Source organism: Phoenix dactylifera, chromosome 8 (genome assembly GCF_009389715.1).
Source record: "Phoenix dactylifera cultivar Barhee BC4 chromosome 8, palm_55x_up_171113_PBpolish2nd_filt_p, whole genome shotgun sequence".
NCBI lineage: Eukaryota > Viridiplantae > Streptophyta > Magnoliopsida > Arecales > Arecaceae > Phoenix > Phoenix dactylifera.
In genome coordinates this window covers 13,846,713-13,863,293 of record NC_052399.1, presented here as the reverse complement: position 1 = coordinate 13,863,293, position 16,581 = coordinate 13,846,713, and the positions used below count along the sequence as shown (strand labels likewise).

General features: G+C 40.1%; 2 protein-coding genes across 2 annotated transcripts; both read left to right on the top strand.

Annotated features, from left to right (window-relative positions):
• The first annotated feature begins 3,344 nt into the window (after nucleotides 1–3,344).
• LOC103695690 (glucan endo-1,3-beta-glucosidase 3-like) lies at nucleotides 3,345–9,227 on the top strand. Its single transcript, XM_008777082.4, has 4 exons — nucleotides 3,345–3,839; nucleotides 5,791–7,047; nucleotides 7,753–7,780; nucleotides 8,732–9,227. Exons 1-4 carry the CDS (start codon nucleotides 3,785–3,787, stop codon nucleotides 8,883–8,885), a joined length of 1,494 nt encoding a protein of 497 aa, XP_008775304.2. The 5' UTR covers nucleotides 3,345–3,784; the 3' UTR covers nucleotides 8,886–9,227.
• A 6,586-nt stretch (nucleotides 9,228–15,813) lies between these two features.
• Nucleotides 15,814–16,503, top strand: LOC103699801 (G-type lectin S-receptor-like serine/threonine-protein kinase At2g19130). Its single transcript, XM_039129587.1, has one exon. It carries the CDS (start codon nucleotides 15,814–15,816, stop codon nucleotides 16,501–16,503), a length of 690 nt encoding a protein of 229 aa, XP_038985515.1.
• The last annotated feature ends 78 nt before the right edge of the window (nucleotides 16,504–16,581 follow it).

Sequence of the window (16,581 nt, the reverse complement as noted above, 5' to 3'; positions counted from 1 at the left end):
ATCATGTGAGCTCCACCTCTTGATAGGCTTCAGTTAGGAAGGAATATGCTTGGCACTCCACGTTACAATTTAATAGCAAGCATTATCCATTAAGTCGGATAGTAAATCTCAATAATTCAATATTAAGCATCATCTCTCATAGCATATCCAAGGATGGTCATTTTTAGTTGAATATGTAAATACTATTAAAAGCATTAATTTGTCAAATTAAAAGTAGGAAAAGAACTTTGTGAAAGAAATGATGCATTTACGATTTTGATCACTGCTCAACAAAAGTATCTTTTTTTGAGCATGCTACTTTCTTAATTCTCTTTTTTGAAAAATCCAACCAAACAAAAAGTGTTTCTCTATTTTTTTTGTCGACCACACTTTGTCCGCTTCTCTTTCCACGGACCAAATGAGTTCTAAATAATATAAATTCACTTTCATGCATAGACAACTACTTTTTAGATTCTAAATTGCATTCAAACAGAACATAAGTTTGAGATATTTGAAGCACATATTTTGGCAACAAATAACATACTAATACAGCCTCTTTGATGTACTATATCTAAGTTTAACTGTAAAAGAAAAAGATCACTATAAGAACCCTTTTTTGGTGCTAGGATAATCAAATGGAAATTAGTTAAAGCTATGTCCTTTCAGAGAACTAAAAATAATTTCTTCAATTTTTTGGAGAAAAAAAAAAAGCAAAACACAAATGAAGTGATGCAGTAGAAAGGAGGATTCAAATAAGCAAAACTAACACCAAGATTCATTACAAATTATAGAGTGTCTTAGTAGTTCTTTATATTGGTCTTGAGTCTTGATGTATTTTTGATTTTTAAATTAAATTTACGTTAAAATTGTTAACATTGTATGCATTTATTATTTTCTTAGGATATTATTCGGAGTGGTTCAACTTCTCTTTTTGATTTTTGCCATATATTCGAACAATACATCCATCACATGCCCCATACATATTTGTATTTGCTATAGCAAACAAATTATTGTGATGCTAATGGTACAATCTAAAGAAATATATGTATATGATGCTTCAAGCTTCATTATCCAAGTAAGAGCTTAGAATTATATTTGCAGCATACTTTAGTCATATGATATTTGTATATTGCCCAAGATAGTGCACATGGAAAAGTTAGTGGGATCTGTGTATTATTTATATTTGTACCATTGACTTGATTAAAAATTTTGTTTATTATATACTACATTGAAAACTTGTCAATGATCACTGGCTAAGTTGGTTAGCACTCTAGCCCAGATGGTGATGGTGCATTAATTTTTTGTTAGTCTAGATGTAAAATAATTATTTTGCTTGATCATGTAATACATATTATGATGTGTCTCTTGTTTATTATATAATTGACAATATATTAATGCAATTCATATATCCTTGATCCTTGAGCTATATAGAAGTGGCTTAATTTTTTAAATTATTCAATTTCAAGAATGATCCTAACAAGATTATCTTTTCAAAAATTCTAACTATTCATATAATAACTCTACTTATATATTCCTTGAAAAGCATAAAACATGCTAGACTTACATAAAAAAAGGGGTTTTAACCCTAGTGAACTTTGAGAGACAATAAGATTTACTAAGAAAGAAAGAAATTCTAAGAGAGATATCTTACCATAACTAACATTTGAGAAATTTCGAGCGAGGAGGAAGAGATACAATTTTAAACAAAGAGAAAAAAATATGAGATGTAATGCATTAAAAAAATCACAAGTTATTTTTTTTAAAATTGTTTAACATTGAGATTTTAGTTAATATAATTGGATTACAACTAGTTTCCTAAAAATAATCATACATTATAACTAATTGCTTGCTTAAAAAATATAATTGGATTCCTTGGAAGGGTTTCATGGACAAAAAGGGACGACTTTTTATTTGATGCAGTCAAATTTTAAAAACAATTGATATCGAAGTGCATATGCCCATAACTAAAAACAAATCTTAAAACTTTGGTTTTCCTTCTCGAATCTTTTAAATAACCAATGGACTTGGAAGTGATCCATGCTATGTTAGTTTCGACTAATTTAGCTATGTTAGCATATCCCTTGTATCATGCTTGTGTGATCTAAAAGAAAAAACATGTCAAGTAATTAAGTAAAAATTAGTGCTATTAAAGAACTTTAAGTTTATCTTTTGGCTTGTGATTTTGTGTGGCAATGCTCATGTGAGATTGGTGTGAGCAGTCGGTTTACAAAAAAAAAAAAATGCAACTCGGTCTTTAGAAAGTGGATCAAAATTTCTCAGGTCACTACTTTTCCATTTTCACACAAGTATAGGGATTGAGTAAGTGCTTCCCATCCCTCTTTTTATTCACACTCATTTCTTTTTAACAAATACATCATTTCATGCTGACTCTAAAATTGAGAAAAATAGAAGCCTATCATGTTATATGAGAAGTATATTTGTCAAACGACCTTAGCATTGGTAGATCAACCTTCCTTATATATAAGAGGAAATATTTATTTTTTCATCATCTACTTTATATTCCTTTGCCTGGCCCTATCTCATTTTATAACATTCAATATTTGGCAAAGGTTTAGCTAGGGGGTACAGGTTCACCGGCGGCAATAAAATAAGGCAATGATGCGTCCAAATACAAAATAAGAAGAATGAATAACTGAAAATATGATCGGTTTGGGATGAGAGAGGAGTGGAGAGCACAAAATCGGATAATGCATAAATCAATATATGAGCATAGCGGTGAAAGAGGTAGGGAGGTCGGCGGATAATGGGTGGTGATCAACAATTGATCATAAATGGGTGGTGATCAACAATTTATCACAATCTTTCTATAAACTATGTTAGAGATCAAACACCCTCCTTTGGAGGACCAATGACTCCTCAAAGCCTTCTTTATTCAAGACGCTTTCTATTGGTATTGCGCTTGTAATGGATGGAGAACCAAGTATGGTATGGAAATCAAACACTTACAAAATCGTCGTACAATTTTAATTTAAATTTTCATCCTGGCCATTCATCAAATCAATCCAAATTCCCCTCGTGATTCGTGCGGACCACCTCTCCCAGAGGATCTTCCCGCCCCCCGGCCTGCGTTCGTACACACCCCCATGGGCCAGCCCTGATGACACCGAATCTAAAAATAACAATAAAAAATGGAAAAAAAGCTGTGGCCGAGTTCGAAATATGACCGTTGCCTCCCTGGTCGCCACGTCACCGGTAGGCCCAAGTGGGACCCTTTCCTCCTGCCAAAATGCTCCCACGGTGCCTCCAAACTGCTAATTAGTCCCATAGCTAGATCCACCGCCTCGCTCCGTCTACGATCCCCATGCTCGGCGGAAGATCTGCCGTCCGATCGCTCACAGAAGGCTCGTGATCGAGGGAATCGGATGGGAGTCCCTGGAAAGAATGCAAAGCCCCGGTCTTTCCTCTTCTCGGTTCCCCACTTCATTAAAAGCCTCACCTTTACCATATTCCCTCCGTTTTATTCCTCCCAACTCACTCACCCGGGGGAAAAAGGCCTCTTTTTTTTTTTTTTTTTCCAAAACCTTCTTCTCTTCTCAGATTTCTCTCTTCCTCTCGCTTCTTCTACTGGTAATTTTGTTCTTGTTCTTTGGGGTTCTTTTCTCCAGGGGCGGAGAAAAGAGGCTCTTTCCCCCCCTGCGTGCTCTGTTTCTCTTCTCCGCTGTTCCCCTTCTCCGGCGGTTGCTTGGAGTTCTCGATTTCCTATCCTTTACCTATTCTAGTCCCCATAAGTCGATTGCTTTATGTGATTGGAAGGAAGAAGTGTTCTTCTTTTGAAGGGGAATCGATGGTGCCGCTTCTCCTCTTGCTTCTGGCGATCTCAGTGGTTCATGCCGACGAAGGTGCGGATTCTCTTCTTCTCTGATGTCAAAATCTCTCTTTTTCTTCCTTTTTTTTGGCGTCGGATTCATTTTTGAAGCTATTTGATCTCTGCTCTCGTGTGCACCTAGATTTCTTATTCTTCAGCTATTCGTTTTTTTTTTCTTCGGCCTTTTTGGATTATGCGAGAAATGTTAACTGAAAATGTTGAGCTTTGTCAAATCCCTCTCCTGTTGTTCCCATCTATTCTAAGATTCAGATGCTCTACAGATTTTTCCCGTTATTTGTTTCCATTTACAGTTTTACTTCGGTCCAGTGTTGTCGTAGACTTGTCAGGATGGAGTCTTTGTTTTTATTTATTGCATGCAACCTCCCCCCCCAAAAAAAGCGAGGGTAGGTTGCTTGTCGCAGGGTGGAGTATTAACTCGGCTACCATTCCTTGTTCTAGATCTTACTATTAAATGTTCCAGGCGAGGATGGCGACGCTCAATTTTTTTTCTTGGGGAGTTGGTCGGGTAGTTTTAATCCACGTTAGAAAACCACCACCTTTTTATTTGATTTTGGGGTGACTGGTTGATGCTATGCTATTAACAAATTATATATGTATGTTCCACGAAAGGATGGTAACCCGCATTTCTTCCGGGAGTTTGTCCGGATTCGGGAAGTTTTAATCCATGCACGTTAGAAAACCACCACCTTTTTTTATTTGATTTTGGGGTGATTTGTTGATGCTACGCTATCTTGTGGGTAATATATTAAAGTTTATAGGTAGGCAGTTGATGCGAAAAAAAATTCAGAGCGATCACTCTTTTTCTTGTGTGACTGGAACGAGTTGAGCGAGTTGTCACTCATGCTTGTGATGCGATGGTGACTGTGGCGTGGTGGGGCGAAGTGGGTCCGGGCTGTGCAGCGAATCTCTTTTAGTACCAAAATAAAATCAAAGAGGCCGATCCTTTATGTAACGACAATAATTTCCTCAGCAACCAAGAGCCCATTTTTATCGCAGCAGATCCGCTGGCCCCTCAAACGTACCAATAACCACATCTTGTTTCCTAATTATAGTTTTAAACTTCGTTGGTTGCTTAAAGAATCAATAGCAGATCGAGAGCGAAATAACGTGGACATACTGTGGGAGCTAACTTTAATGCGAGTATTCAAATCTTGGGGCGATTCGACGTCGGAAAGGCATTCCTTCGCCAACTTTATGTGACATACTGTGGCGACGTGATCCCACTCCCTCGCCGTGTCCCGTCATCGACCGGCTTTAATCAACGGTTAGTGATCCGGATGCTCTCTGGCTTCGTCCTCATCGGGTTGGATTTCTTGGATCAATAGACTGTTGGGTTCTTATCCGGCAATTTTGTTTTATTGATTTGTCTCTTTGGTTTAAGGTTGTCTTCGTGCGAAATGCTTGTTCTCGTTCTCGAGATCTGATCGGGACTGGGCAGTCGGTCGGACGCTCGCATAGAAATCTCTATGCGGTTTCTGTCATTCCTATGGTCCGAGACCATGTGGCCTCTGTGGGGACTGGGGAGTCGGTCGGACGCTCGCATAGAAATCTCTATCCATATGGTGGGAATGGACGGTGATCGGAGCACCCGTCGTTCCGATCATCCAAGGCTGGGAATTAATAGACGGCGGATCTCGGGACTCTCATAGAGATGTCTATGCTGTGCGTTCGCACGAAACTCTGCTCACGATTCTGTTGTTCGTACGAAATTTTTCTCCCTTGGCATTCTTTCTGCACGTGGCCACAGGCCAGTCTGTTGCTCGACAGCTAGTCTTCGGTTTCTGTTCCGCTGGACCACGTTAGCAGATATATCATCATAATCGACTCCTTTTCTTTTCCTTCCTTTCGATCCCTCTGTTCAAATAATAAACAAATCGCTTATTAGTTTGTTTTATTTAAAAAGTTTTTTTTATTCTATGTGCGCATTTTAGCGTTTGATGAGGGTTCTGGACTCACGTGCGCAGGGGCGTACATCGGGGTGAACCTCGGGACGGCGCTGTCGGACTTGCCGTCGCCGACTCAAGTGGTGGCGCTGCTGAAGTCTCAGCAGATCCGGCACGTGCGGCTGTACGATGCGGACCCGGCCATCCTGGCGGCGCTCGCCAACACCGGCATCCGCGTCACCGTCTCCGTCCCCAACGATCAGCTCCTCGCCGTCGGCCAGTCCAACGCCACCGCCGCCAACTGGGTCTCCCGCAACGTCGTCGGCCACGTTCCCGCCGTCAACATCACCGCCGTCGCTGTCGGCTCCGAGGTCCTTACCGCCCTCCCCAACGCCGCCCCCCTCGTCGTCCCCGCCCTCCGCTACGTCCACTCCGCCCTCGTCGCCGCCAACCTCGACCGCCAGATTAAAGTCTCCACTCCCCACTCCTCCTCCATCATCCTCGACTCCTTCCCCCCGTCCCAGGCCTTCTTCAACCGCTCCCTCGACCCCGTCATCGTCCCCATGCTCAAGTTCCTCCAGTCCACCGGCTCCTACCTCATGCTCAACGTCTACCCCTACTACGACTACATGCAGTCCAACGGCGTCATCCCCCTCGACTACGCGCTCTTCCGCCCGCTGCCGCCCAACAAGGAGGCCGTCGACGCCAACACTCTGCTTCACTACACCAACGTCTTCGACGCCGTCGTCGACGCCGCTTACTTCGCCATGGCTTATCTTAACGTCACCAACGTCCCCGTCGTCGTCCTCGAGTCCGGCTGGCCCCACAAGGGTGATCCCTCGGAAGAGCCCGACGCGACCGCCGACAACGCCGACACCTACAACAGCAACCTCATCCGTCACGTGCTCAACAGCACCGGCACCCCGAAGCACCCGGGCGTCCCTGTCCCGACCTACGTTTACGAGCTCTACGACGAGGACCAGCGCCCCGGGGCGCTGTCGGAGCGCAACTGGGGGCTCTTCGATGCCAACGGGCTGCCGGTGTACACGCTGCACCTCACCGGGTCGGGGGTGTTGCTGGCGAATGACACGACGAACCAGACGTACTGCATCGCGAGGGATGGGGCGGATGCGAAGATGCTGCAGGCGGCGCTCGACTGGGCGTGCGGGCCGGGGAAGGTGGATTGCTCCGTGCTGATGCAGGGGCAGCCATGCTATGATCCTGACACGGTGGAGGCGCATGCGACGTATGCGTTCAGTGCGTATTACCGTGGGATGGGGATGGCTTCGGGGACGTGCTACTTCAATGGGGTCGCCACCGTTACTACCACCGATCCAAGTGAGGAAGCTCTCTCTGTTTTTTGAACATTCAATTTGAAATTAATTTCCCACCCTCTCGTTGCCAGAAATTTGCATTTGGTACTCCACCCACCACTTAATTTGATGTTAAATTTAGTATTTTTCTAAACAAAATCAGCATGCCTTTAGTCATTAGTTCGACGACTAACATTATGTTGCCGAGTTCATGCATAAAGCTTGGGGCACCCTCCAGGAATTCATACATCAACTCTATATTGATGTAGCATTAAGCTCGGTACTTAACTAGCAATGGGAAATATCTGCTCCATTAAAATGGGGGAACAAGTATGCTTGTGAGCATCTATTGCAGGGTATGTATTTTTGTTAGGTATAGCAATAGCTGTTAGATTTTTTTGTTTTTTTTCAAATCTTACATGGGCCATATTGTACTTTTATTATATAAGTGCAAAAGAATGACACATCTGCACTATCTAAAATTTGTGTAATAAGAACATTTTGGCTCCAAATAGTTATCACTTTTGCTGTATTCCTGTGTGTAGAAAATTAACTCATTTGAAAATGCGTATGAACATACAGTTGGAGCATGCATGCAACTAATTTAGCATTGTGTCATGAAAGATATTGGTTCAGAAAGGCATTTGATTGATAAAATGTATGTACTGTTCTTAGAATGCAAGATCAAATCATGTCAGCTGTTTATATCTGGGTATTTCCTTTGATGCAGGTCATGGTGCGTGTATATTTCCTGGAAGGTATGTTGCTTTTACCCAAGAAAATGTCAAATTGCTTATGAACCAGTAGTTTTAATATAGTATCAGTTTCTTGTATGTATTTTTTTCTAAAAACAAATATTTTAGATGGTAGAAGTAAAAACCATTTGGAATCATTTAGCTTTTGTTGGCCTTGCCTGTAGGAGTGCTCCTTGTATATTATCCAACAAAGTCATTCATATTTTCATTAGCAAAGACCAAAAAACCATATGAATGATTTAATTCCAATAGAAAAAAATATAGGTCATGTAAATCTTACAGTTGGTACTGGAGTGTGGCATTTTCTTTGATATTTATACTACTTAAGATCAGAAGAATTGGCAGAAAAAATTGTGTACCCTTTCCTTCTATTCTGGTCGGTCAAATGGCTAAGATATTTTGTTATAGGTTTTGATAAAATCAAAGATGCTTTATGATATGTTAATGTTATTTTTTGGAATGTTCTTAGAGTTCTTATGCTGACGCAGACCCCTTTGTTTTCGGAGTTGGCTTGAAGTGTCAAAATCCAATATCAGATTCATTCAACAAATGTCTCATTCATTGCATCATAAAGTAAGAATTCAATAACATTGAAACACAACTCAAGACACCTTGACAAAGCTTCTATCAGGACATTGTTAAGCAAAAGATTTTTCAGATACACTGGTCAGCAGCTACTAGGCTTATCTCTGTTTATTTGGAAATTATACTTCAGAATCTGTTTTTTCTTCCTTAGAGGTGGCTACCCTTTTCCTTCAGGCCTTTGTGCCTGCGAGTTCGTTCTCCTTTCTTGTTCCCTTAGATGTCCAAGACCCTTGTGAAGCCATGTTTTAGTCTTTGATGTCCAAGACACTGGTCATTCGCTTTTGGAGATCATTACAAATTACATGCTTTTGGTAGCCAGTCCTGCTTTACAGCCATGAGATTTGAGATGTTTGATTGTTTCTTGTGCAGTGGTGGAAAGAATGGCACCTTCTTGAATGGCACATCACTGGCACCCACCTCAAATTCCACCTCGGCTGAATCTGCCTCCCCTCGCAATTTCCATGACACCAAGTTGCTCCTTCAAATCTTCGGAGCCCTGCTATTGAGAATGATATTCTTGTAATTTATGATCTCTCTCCTTTTTGTTCGGGTGATCCGTACCAGAAGCCATGGAATTGAAAATTGGATTGAATGTGGACTTCTGAGGGGGGATGTGCTGCCTTTTTTCAATGATGAAGCTAGCTGCATTGGTGCACCCAATTTTGTCTTCTGCTCAGGCGAAGGATTTTCGTGGAATTGGATTAGTTCATTTGCCATTCCTTTTGTTTCTATTTCTTTAGCTGGACTGACTACAAATTTTTGTACAACTAAGTGGTTGATGATCCAAGAACTAGAGACTGTTTCTCTCATATTGCACTCCGTCAGCTGACATGTTATTTGTTGCAATTGGTTTGCTCTTTTTTTATTTTTCCTCGTCCTTGCTATATTCCTGATAGATTCTGAAATCTATTTGTGAATGTCAAAATCAATTAACTTGTAGAGGGTATTGTTTCAAGGCAAATACGAGTGCTGCAGAAAGTCTTCGGCTACTTCAGTTGAACAAATTGATAAGCTTTTACTAGCGTGCTTGTTTTTTTGTTTTTTTTTGTTTTTTCGGCTGGGATGGGTGACTTGTATATTTTTAGTATGGATACATTAAAAAAAAACTCAAAAAATAGTAAATCTTGGAATGCTCTAAGCAACCTCCTTTTTTTCAATTTACAAGGCTTTTTTGAGTGATAGGCCACATACAAAGTTATCCAATTCGTAGGTTTTTTAGTATGTTCGGCCTGTAAGGCAATGCTTTCACTAATGATGGTCTAAATGTTTTAGAGCAAGGGATGATATCTATTTACGCCACTAGTGCCTCTGAATCCAATTGATCATTGTGACTGAGTGCCTCTGGATTTAGCTGATCATTATGGCCGAGTTTTTTTTGAGCAAGGCTGCTCTGGTGCGGGGGTCTTCATCTCTTACTTCATGAGCAATTTTGTACTTACTGACATTTGATCTTAAACCGCTGCGGATCCTGATATCCTTGTTAAAGGGCCTTTATCTTCATACCAGCGAGCAACCAAAGCATACTTAAACTCATGGTTTGGAATTGGCGAGCATAATTGAACACATGCCTCAAAGATATCTAGAAAAGTAAAGCTTGAGATACGACAATGCAGCAATGAACATTGAACGCAGATGATGGGCAGACCATTTACATAACAGAACATGGATGGGTGCTCACTGCTCTCCAAATTGAAGCTATTTGATGCCTTTTCATTTTGAGATACAATGCCGAGCTCAGGAATGGCAAGTTTGGGCCCTAATCCTGTTTATTTAGGTTATTCTAGCTAGGGATGTAGGGATAGGGAACTCAATCAAAGATCACATCTTTCTACATGGAAGGTCAACTTGGCATGGCAACTAGGGGTGCAAATAGGTTGGGTTGGATCATAAGTAACCCCAACCCAATCCGATTTTTTGTTCGGATCCTAATTTTGGACCTAAGCCCAACCCAATAGAAGATCAAGTCGGGGTCGGATCCATCGCTACAATTTTTGACCTAACGGATCATTTGGGTCGGGTCTATGTATAATCTGAACCTAACCTAAAAATTTCGGATCCAGTTCGGATCAACTCATATATGGCTTCAGAACTTGTTTGCATCCTGCGGGCTGCGGACTATGGGCCCAAATAAATTTACAGTTTCGAGTCGAATCGAGTTTAAAATTTTGTAAACCCCCAACTGACCCACAAAATGGAACGGATCTAATTTTGGGACCCGATTTGTCTCTACAGGTCCTCCAAAATAGTTCGAATTGGATTGGATCATGGGTCAATCCGACCTGGCAACCAATTTAATCTCCGTGGATAAGAGTGTCATCAGAACCGCACGATGCTCCTGTGGCCTGAATTCCGATTTATTGGTCATGTGGGGGCCCATGCCACGACATTTTCTGCGAGGATGCGGACACGTCGATTTTGGTATATTAACGATACGTGAGGGCTTATAGGTAATTTCTCAACCAAGGAGTCCCCGATCGTAGCCCTAATTTTCTAGGGCTACAAATACCCAATGGCCCCCAACCTGTCGTCTAATTTTCTTTTGGCTTTCATCTCCGTTCCTGTTCTCGATTTAATTTTCTCTTATTCTTCTTCCGATTAGATTAGATTTTTACTAGTTCTTTTCATTTGCTTCATACCTTTGTGTTTTTCTCCATTGGAGCACTCTTGGCTTAGATATATAGCTTGGATCGGATCCCCATCGATCCAGAGCTTTGGGATACAAGAGATGCGAGATTGATTCCATGGTACCTCTGGACGTGCGGTTTCCTGATCTCCCGTGGATCCTCGCATTTTCTCGTAGGCTATACATCATTCTCTCCAATCTAATATCAGGAAATCTTTTTCTCTCTTGCGATAATTTAACTCCGCTTTATCGTGTCTATGATTCGCTTTTCTTCTGTGTTTTATTTTGGAATTTTGGGCTCGATGATGATCTGTTTTGCTTTAACCACACCGAAAGAGAAGCCGGAGGAGAGGGATCGTTTATGGTCCCCGATTTCTCTTCTTTGGTCTGTTGATCTTTTGCTTGGTGTTGCCTGGGGATCTCTTCCTTCTTCTCGTGGGAGTCTCGCTCTCTTTGGAGTGAATTTCCCTTGGGAAGAGGAGAGGAGTGAAGGCTTCGGCAAGCTTGGGCGCGGCAGATCCAATTGGGTTCCCTATGTGCGATTCTCCTCTGATGGACCTTCCTGGAAGTGGAAAACTTTGGCCATAAGACTGAGAGCATTGTTACATTAATATTACTTTTTGCTGATCTCTAATGGTTGTTTTTTTTTGTATGTGTTTCATGATCTGTGTGTGTGTGTGTGTGTGTGTATATATATATATATTCAAATATTAAGTCTGTCTGTGCCAAAATTTGAATCAAATCAGATCGACTAAAATTCTAATTTTAATGAATCGGACTGGTCAAAGAATTGTTCGATCTCAGGTCGATGATATTATTTGAGGTTTCAGTGGATTTTTGCTATTGTGGTTTAGATTGGATTGACGGATTTTTTTTTTAATATCAATTAGTTTTTCTCGTTCTCATCACTTGATATCAACACCATTATCACATCATTTTTTTATATTTGTATCGTGAAATTATGCCTCTTTATGATCTTTTGGCGAGTAGTTTAAAGACACTATGAAAGAAAATCTTTGGTAGAAGTTCTTTTTCTTGTTTTAATTTTTAGTGTGAGTTTTTATTTGCAATTGTTCTTTATTTCAGTCTTTGATCTTTTGCTAAATCGATGTGGATTGCAAGGTATAAACCTTAAAACCTTACTTTTTTCCCAATGTTTTAGGACAATATAGTTCGCTGAATTAAACTCTAAGAATTATACCATTGGGCCTTCAAAAAAATTCTATCATGGGTACTAATTTTTTTAACAATGTTTTTGTTTTGTTCATATATTCAAGTGAAATGTGGTACTTTGTTTAAGATTCCATTCTTTTTGGCATCATCAATCTGCTCCTAAAGTGTTAGCCTTATTCAACCAGTAATTGAGTTCTAGAGTACTGAAAACGGAAAAAATATCATCTTGTTTTACATTGTCCGAATACAAAATGAAGGACTCAGAAATTTAATTATTTTTGAAATAAAAAAATTGTTTGGCGTTTACCTTATTTATAAAACTGAGAGAGAGGAGAAAATCTACAAAAACTATGAGAGATCATCCTTCTGGGGTTACTCGAGGTTGGGTGAGAGCAGAAAGCCCCTTCAAGGACTATGTTGCGGTATCTTAACATTGTGACTGCATAGACCTTGCCCTCACGGGCCCTTCAAGCATCTGTTTTGAAATATATTCCGATGTCGTTTGTAATTCCTATAAATGTCCGAATCATATAATACAATGGATGCATGGGTATATTCAATCAAACTCATTACCCCATATTAAAGTAAGGTATTGAAACTTATGGTACATAAGAAATCTTAATAGTTTAAAGATAATATAAAAAATTGAAATCATATGATTTTATAAAATTTAATTTTAAATTACGATGAGATTTTGGGTGCTTGATAGTGGTTGGGCTAAGATCGTTTCTATCGGTTTGAGGGATTTTGTTGGAGGATTTACTATCTCTATCTCAATGTTGATTTCAAAATTCGTTGTTGGATTTATTCTGTATTATGTGCTAAATTTTGTTATTAAAAAATAGATTCATCTTTTATTATGAGATATGAATAAAGAATTTCTAATACCTGTGAATTTTGCTATAAACTTTATCTCAAACGGCCATTAAAATGGCATTCAGTTAAAAAAGCTGAATTCATATGTAAAATTTTCTATTAAATATTGATGATATGCATGAACGTTGAAAAACTCTGGTAAAATAATAAATAGATTAGTACTTTTTTTGATTTTTTTTTTGGATAGAAGGCTCGGGTGATTAGCTATGCAATACGGGTTAGCCCTTTTCCAAATTTTTTCAACATCCCAAATCTTGGTTAAGGTGGGATTCATCCTTGTCACTGGATCTGACTATCAAGAACTTTACCAATTTCACAAAGCTTTTGATCCAACTATAAAGAACTCTACCAATTTCATACGCTTGAACCTTTAGAGAGATTGATAAATATTAAACATGAGAGTTTTGGCAATGTTTGTATAGATTGTTTGAACTTTGACCAGTAACATAGAGTCAACATGGGATAGTGTGCACCCCCCGAGTTCATGAGCCCTAGACATGATCTGCGTTGGAAATATGATGTGGCGAACTTGAGTTCGGTGGCAGGTTTCACTCCACTCCCTGCCATTGTTAAAGTGCTGGTTCAGAGATTCTGTAAGGGGTCCAATAGTTGCAACTTCAGAGGCAGTTCAGAGTTTGCTGATTATGTTTGATTATGAAGATTTTAAGGCCGTCAAGGAGTTCTTAGAAAAGCTCGGCCAAGGAGCTTCGGTGCTGTGTTTAAGGTATTCTGCCATACTCAACTGCATAGCAATTCAGGACAGAATTAAGCTCAATTGGGATGATCTACCATGTAAATCTTGTTTGTTCTGAAGGTGATAAAAGTCTACTGGTTTATGATTATGTGACGAGGGGTTCACTTGGTCCATATTTGTTTGTTGATGGTTCTGAAACCTTAAACTGGGATCAAAGGTTCCAAATTGCGCTGGGGGGTTGCAAGAGGATTGGTCTATCTCCATGACAAATGCAGAGAATGCATCATATACTGAGACATCAAGCCTGAATGTAATATGTTTAGGTGTGGGTATGCGTGCAAAGGTTGCGGATTTTGGTATGACAGAACTCATTTGCTCCAGAATGGTTCAGTGGTTCTGCTGTCACTCAGAAAACTGATGTCTATAGCTATGGATATCTCCTGCAGGCGAAACACAGACAGATTGGAGGACAGGAAAGTTGTTTTCTTCCCTGTCTGAGCTGCGATCAAACTAGATGAAGTTGACATTCTTTGTGTACTAGAGGAGTTGGAGGGCAATGCCAATGTGGAAGATTTTAGCCGAGCTTGTAGAATTGCTTGCTGGTCTATACAGGACCAAGAGAGCAGTAGGCCGACATTGGGACTGGTTGTTCAACAATTAGAGGGTCTTTCAAATGTCAGCATGCTTCCCATCCCTGGGTTACTTCAGAAACTAGCCATGGATGGCAGCATGATTAATGGGAACACCGCATGCTTGTGCACGTCCTTAGTATCTGAATAGAATTTCCCCTACAGCTCAAGCTTAAACCATTTGATGGTGATTGAGTAAATTCCAGGTATTAAGTATATGATTAGTTCTTTGATGTGTTACACCATTTCATGTACTTGTCCTCTTCTCTCTTCTTCTCCTAAATTATTTCGTCTCTGTATATATCATGTACATTATTTTTCTTGATTCATAATATTTGTGGGGAAGTGTCACACTTCATTACTTCTCTAAGAAGGAAAAAAATTCTTGAGTATTGATTAGCTCTACTTGACATCAACTGTGGAGGTGGTAGAATGCCTTGCATTCTTGATTTCCCTATGGAACAAATGCCCTTATTAGTTCTAATTAAAAAGATTTAGTGGCATCCTTTCCCTCCTGTATCTACTTTGTAACCCTTCCCATTCTTTTCATTCTGTCAAAAAACATTGAGTTTTTGTTCCTCTAGTAAACTGAAGTTTCTCAGATCATTTAATATGATCCCTCATTGTGCTGCAAAATTATAATATCCAAATGCATTCTTGATGTGGGTATTTACTTTCCTTCATCACCAAAGAGGTGATATACCTAAAAAATCAATCTAAAGAATCTCATGAAGGGCCACACCAAGAAAGGGATCCACTCTATGGGCATTAACTTCCACTGGAAGAGAGGAGAATAATTGAGGTAATATCAACAGGAAGCGATGGTTCTTTTTTTCCCTGTTTATTTTGAGAATTTTGAGGGAGGATTAATGTCTTTCCACCGTAGAAAATATTACTTGGAAGGAGGATTAGAAAGCATGAAAGATGTTCAATGCCATCTTTTGAATTGAACCTCCAGTATGTTCAAAGTCAAACGTTTGACCCCAACTTGTACTTTACCTTGAACCAATTCTGCATTGCTAGACTTCCTCAAGTCTTTGGTATGTCAAGATATGGAAAATCTAGTTATCATACGATGATATGGAAAATCTAGTTATTGTATGACTTAAGTCAATGTTTGACGCCAACTAGTAAGCAACCTAGAACCAAATCTACATTGCTAGCTTTCCTCAAGTCCTCCGTATATCAAGATGTGCATTTACTATGGTATAGGAAAACATATGGAAAATCTAGGCATCATATGACCAAGTCCTAGGAGCACCATTACTATTTCTAGTTATCCAGAAATAACATTACAGGTTATTTTTCTTCAAAGATGGCCACCAGAAGGAGGCCTTTGCTCACTGCCCTTCTGTTGCTTTGCTTCTTTCTTTTCTTCTCCTCTAGTGCTCAACTCCAGTTTACAGGTGATACCCTCAGTCGAGGCCAATCTCTCTCAGTCTTAGGAAACCAGACCATGGTATCCCGAGGTGGCAATTTCGAGCTTGGTTTCTTCACCCCAGGTAACCCTCACAAGTATTATTTGGGCATTTGGTATAAGAAAGTCTCTAAACAAACTGTAGTTTGGGTAGCAAACAGGGAGAGGCCTGTCTTTAACACTTCATCTTTAGAGTTAAAACTCTCTGAAGATGGTAATCTAATCCTTGTCACACACTCAGAAAATATTATCTGGTCATCCAATTCAATGTTCACTGCTTCAAACCTCGGAATTGCAGTGCTCCATGATGATGGCAACCTCGTCATAAAAGATGATTCTACCTCTCATGTTTCTTGGCAAAGTTTTGATCACCCAACAAATACATGGCTCCCTGGTGCGAAGTTGGGGTATGATAAGTTCAGCAAAGAAAACCGTTTCCTCACTTCATGGAGGAATTCAGAAGATCCTTCACCTGGGCTATTCTCTGCTGAGGTCAACCGAAATGGGATCTTCCATTTCTTCTTAGTGATTAACAGGAACCGACCATACTGGCCTTCTGGTATTGAGGACATGCTGTTGTTTGGCTCAGCTCCAGATATAGAGAAGTTTTACAGCTTCGACTATGTAACAGATGTGAACACAAGCTACTCCACTTATTTTGTTCATGATAGTTCTGTTATCTCGAATTACATGTTAGATTTCACAGGCCAAATGAAGTGGCGAGTATGAAACAGTGATACACGAGAGTGGGTAGTGCATTGCATTTTCCCATTGGATCCATGTGATGTGTATACGCTCTGCGGAACC

Coding starts and splice junctions, on each gene's coding strand:
- LOC103695690 (XM_008777082.4), top strand. CDS start 3,785: ATGGTGCCGCTTCTCCTCTTGCTTCTGGCGATCTCAGTGGTTCATGCC. Junction 7,048..7,752: donor CGTTACTACCACCGATCCAA/GTGAGGAAGCTC, acceptor CCTTTGATGCAG/GTCATGGTGCGTGTATATTT. Junction 7,781..8,731: donor GCGTGTATATTTCCTGGAAG/GTATGTTGCTTT, acceptor TTTCTTGTGCAG/TGGTGGAAAGAATGGCACCT.
- LOC103699801 (XM_039129587.1), top strand. CDS start 15,814: ATGGTATCCCGAGGTGGCAATTTCGAGCTTGGTTTCTTCACCCCAGGT.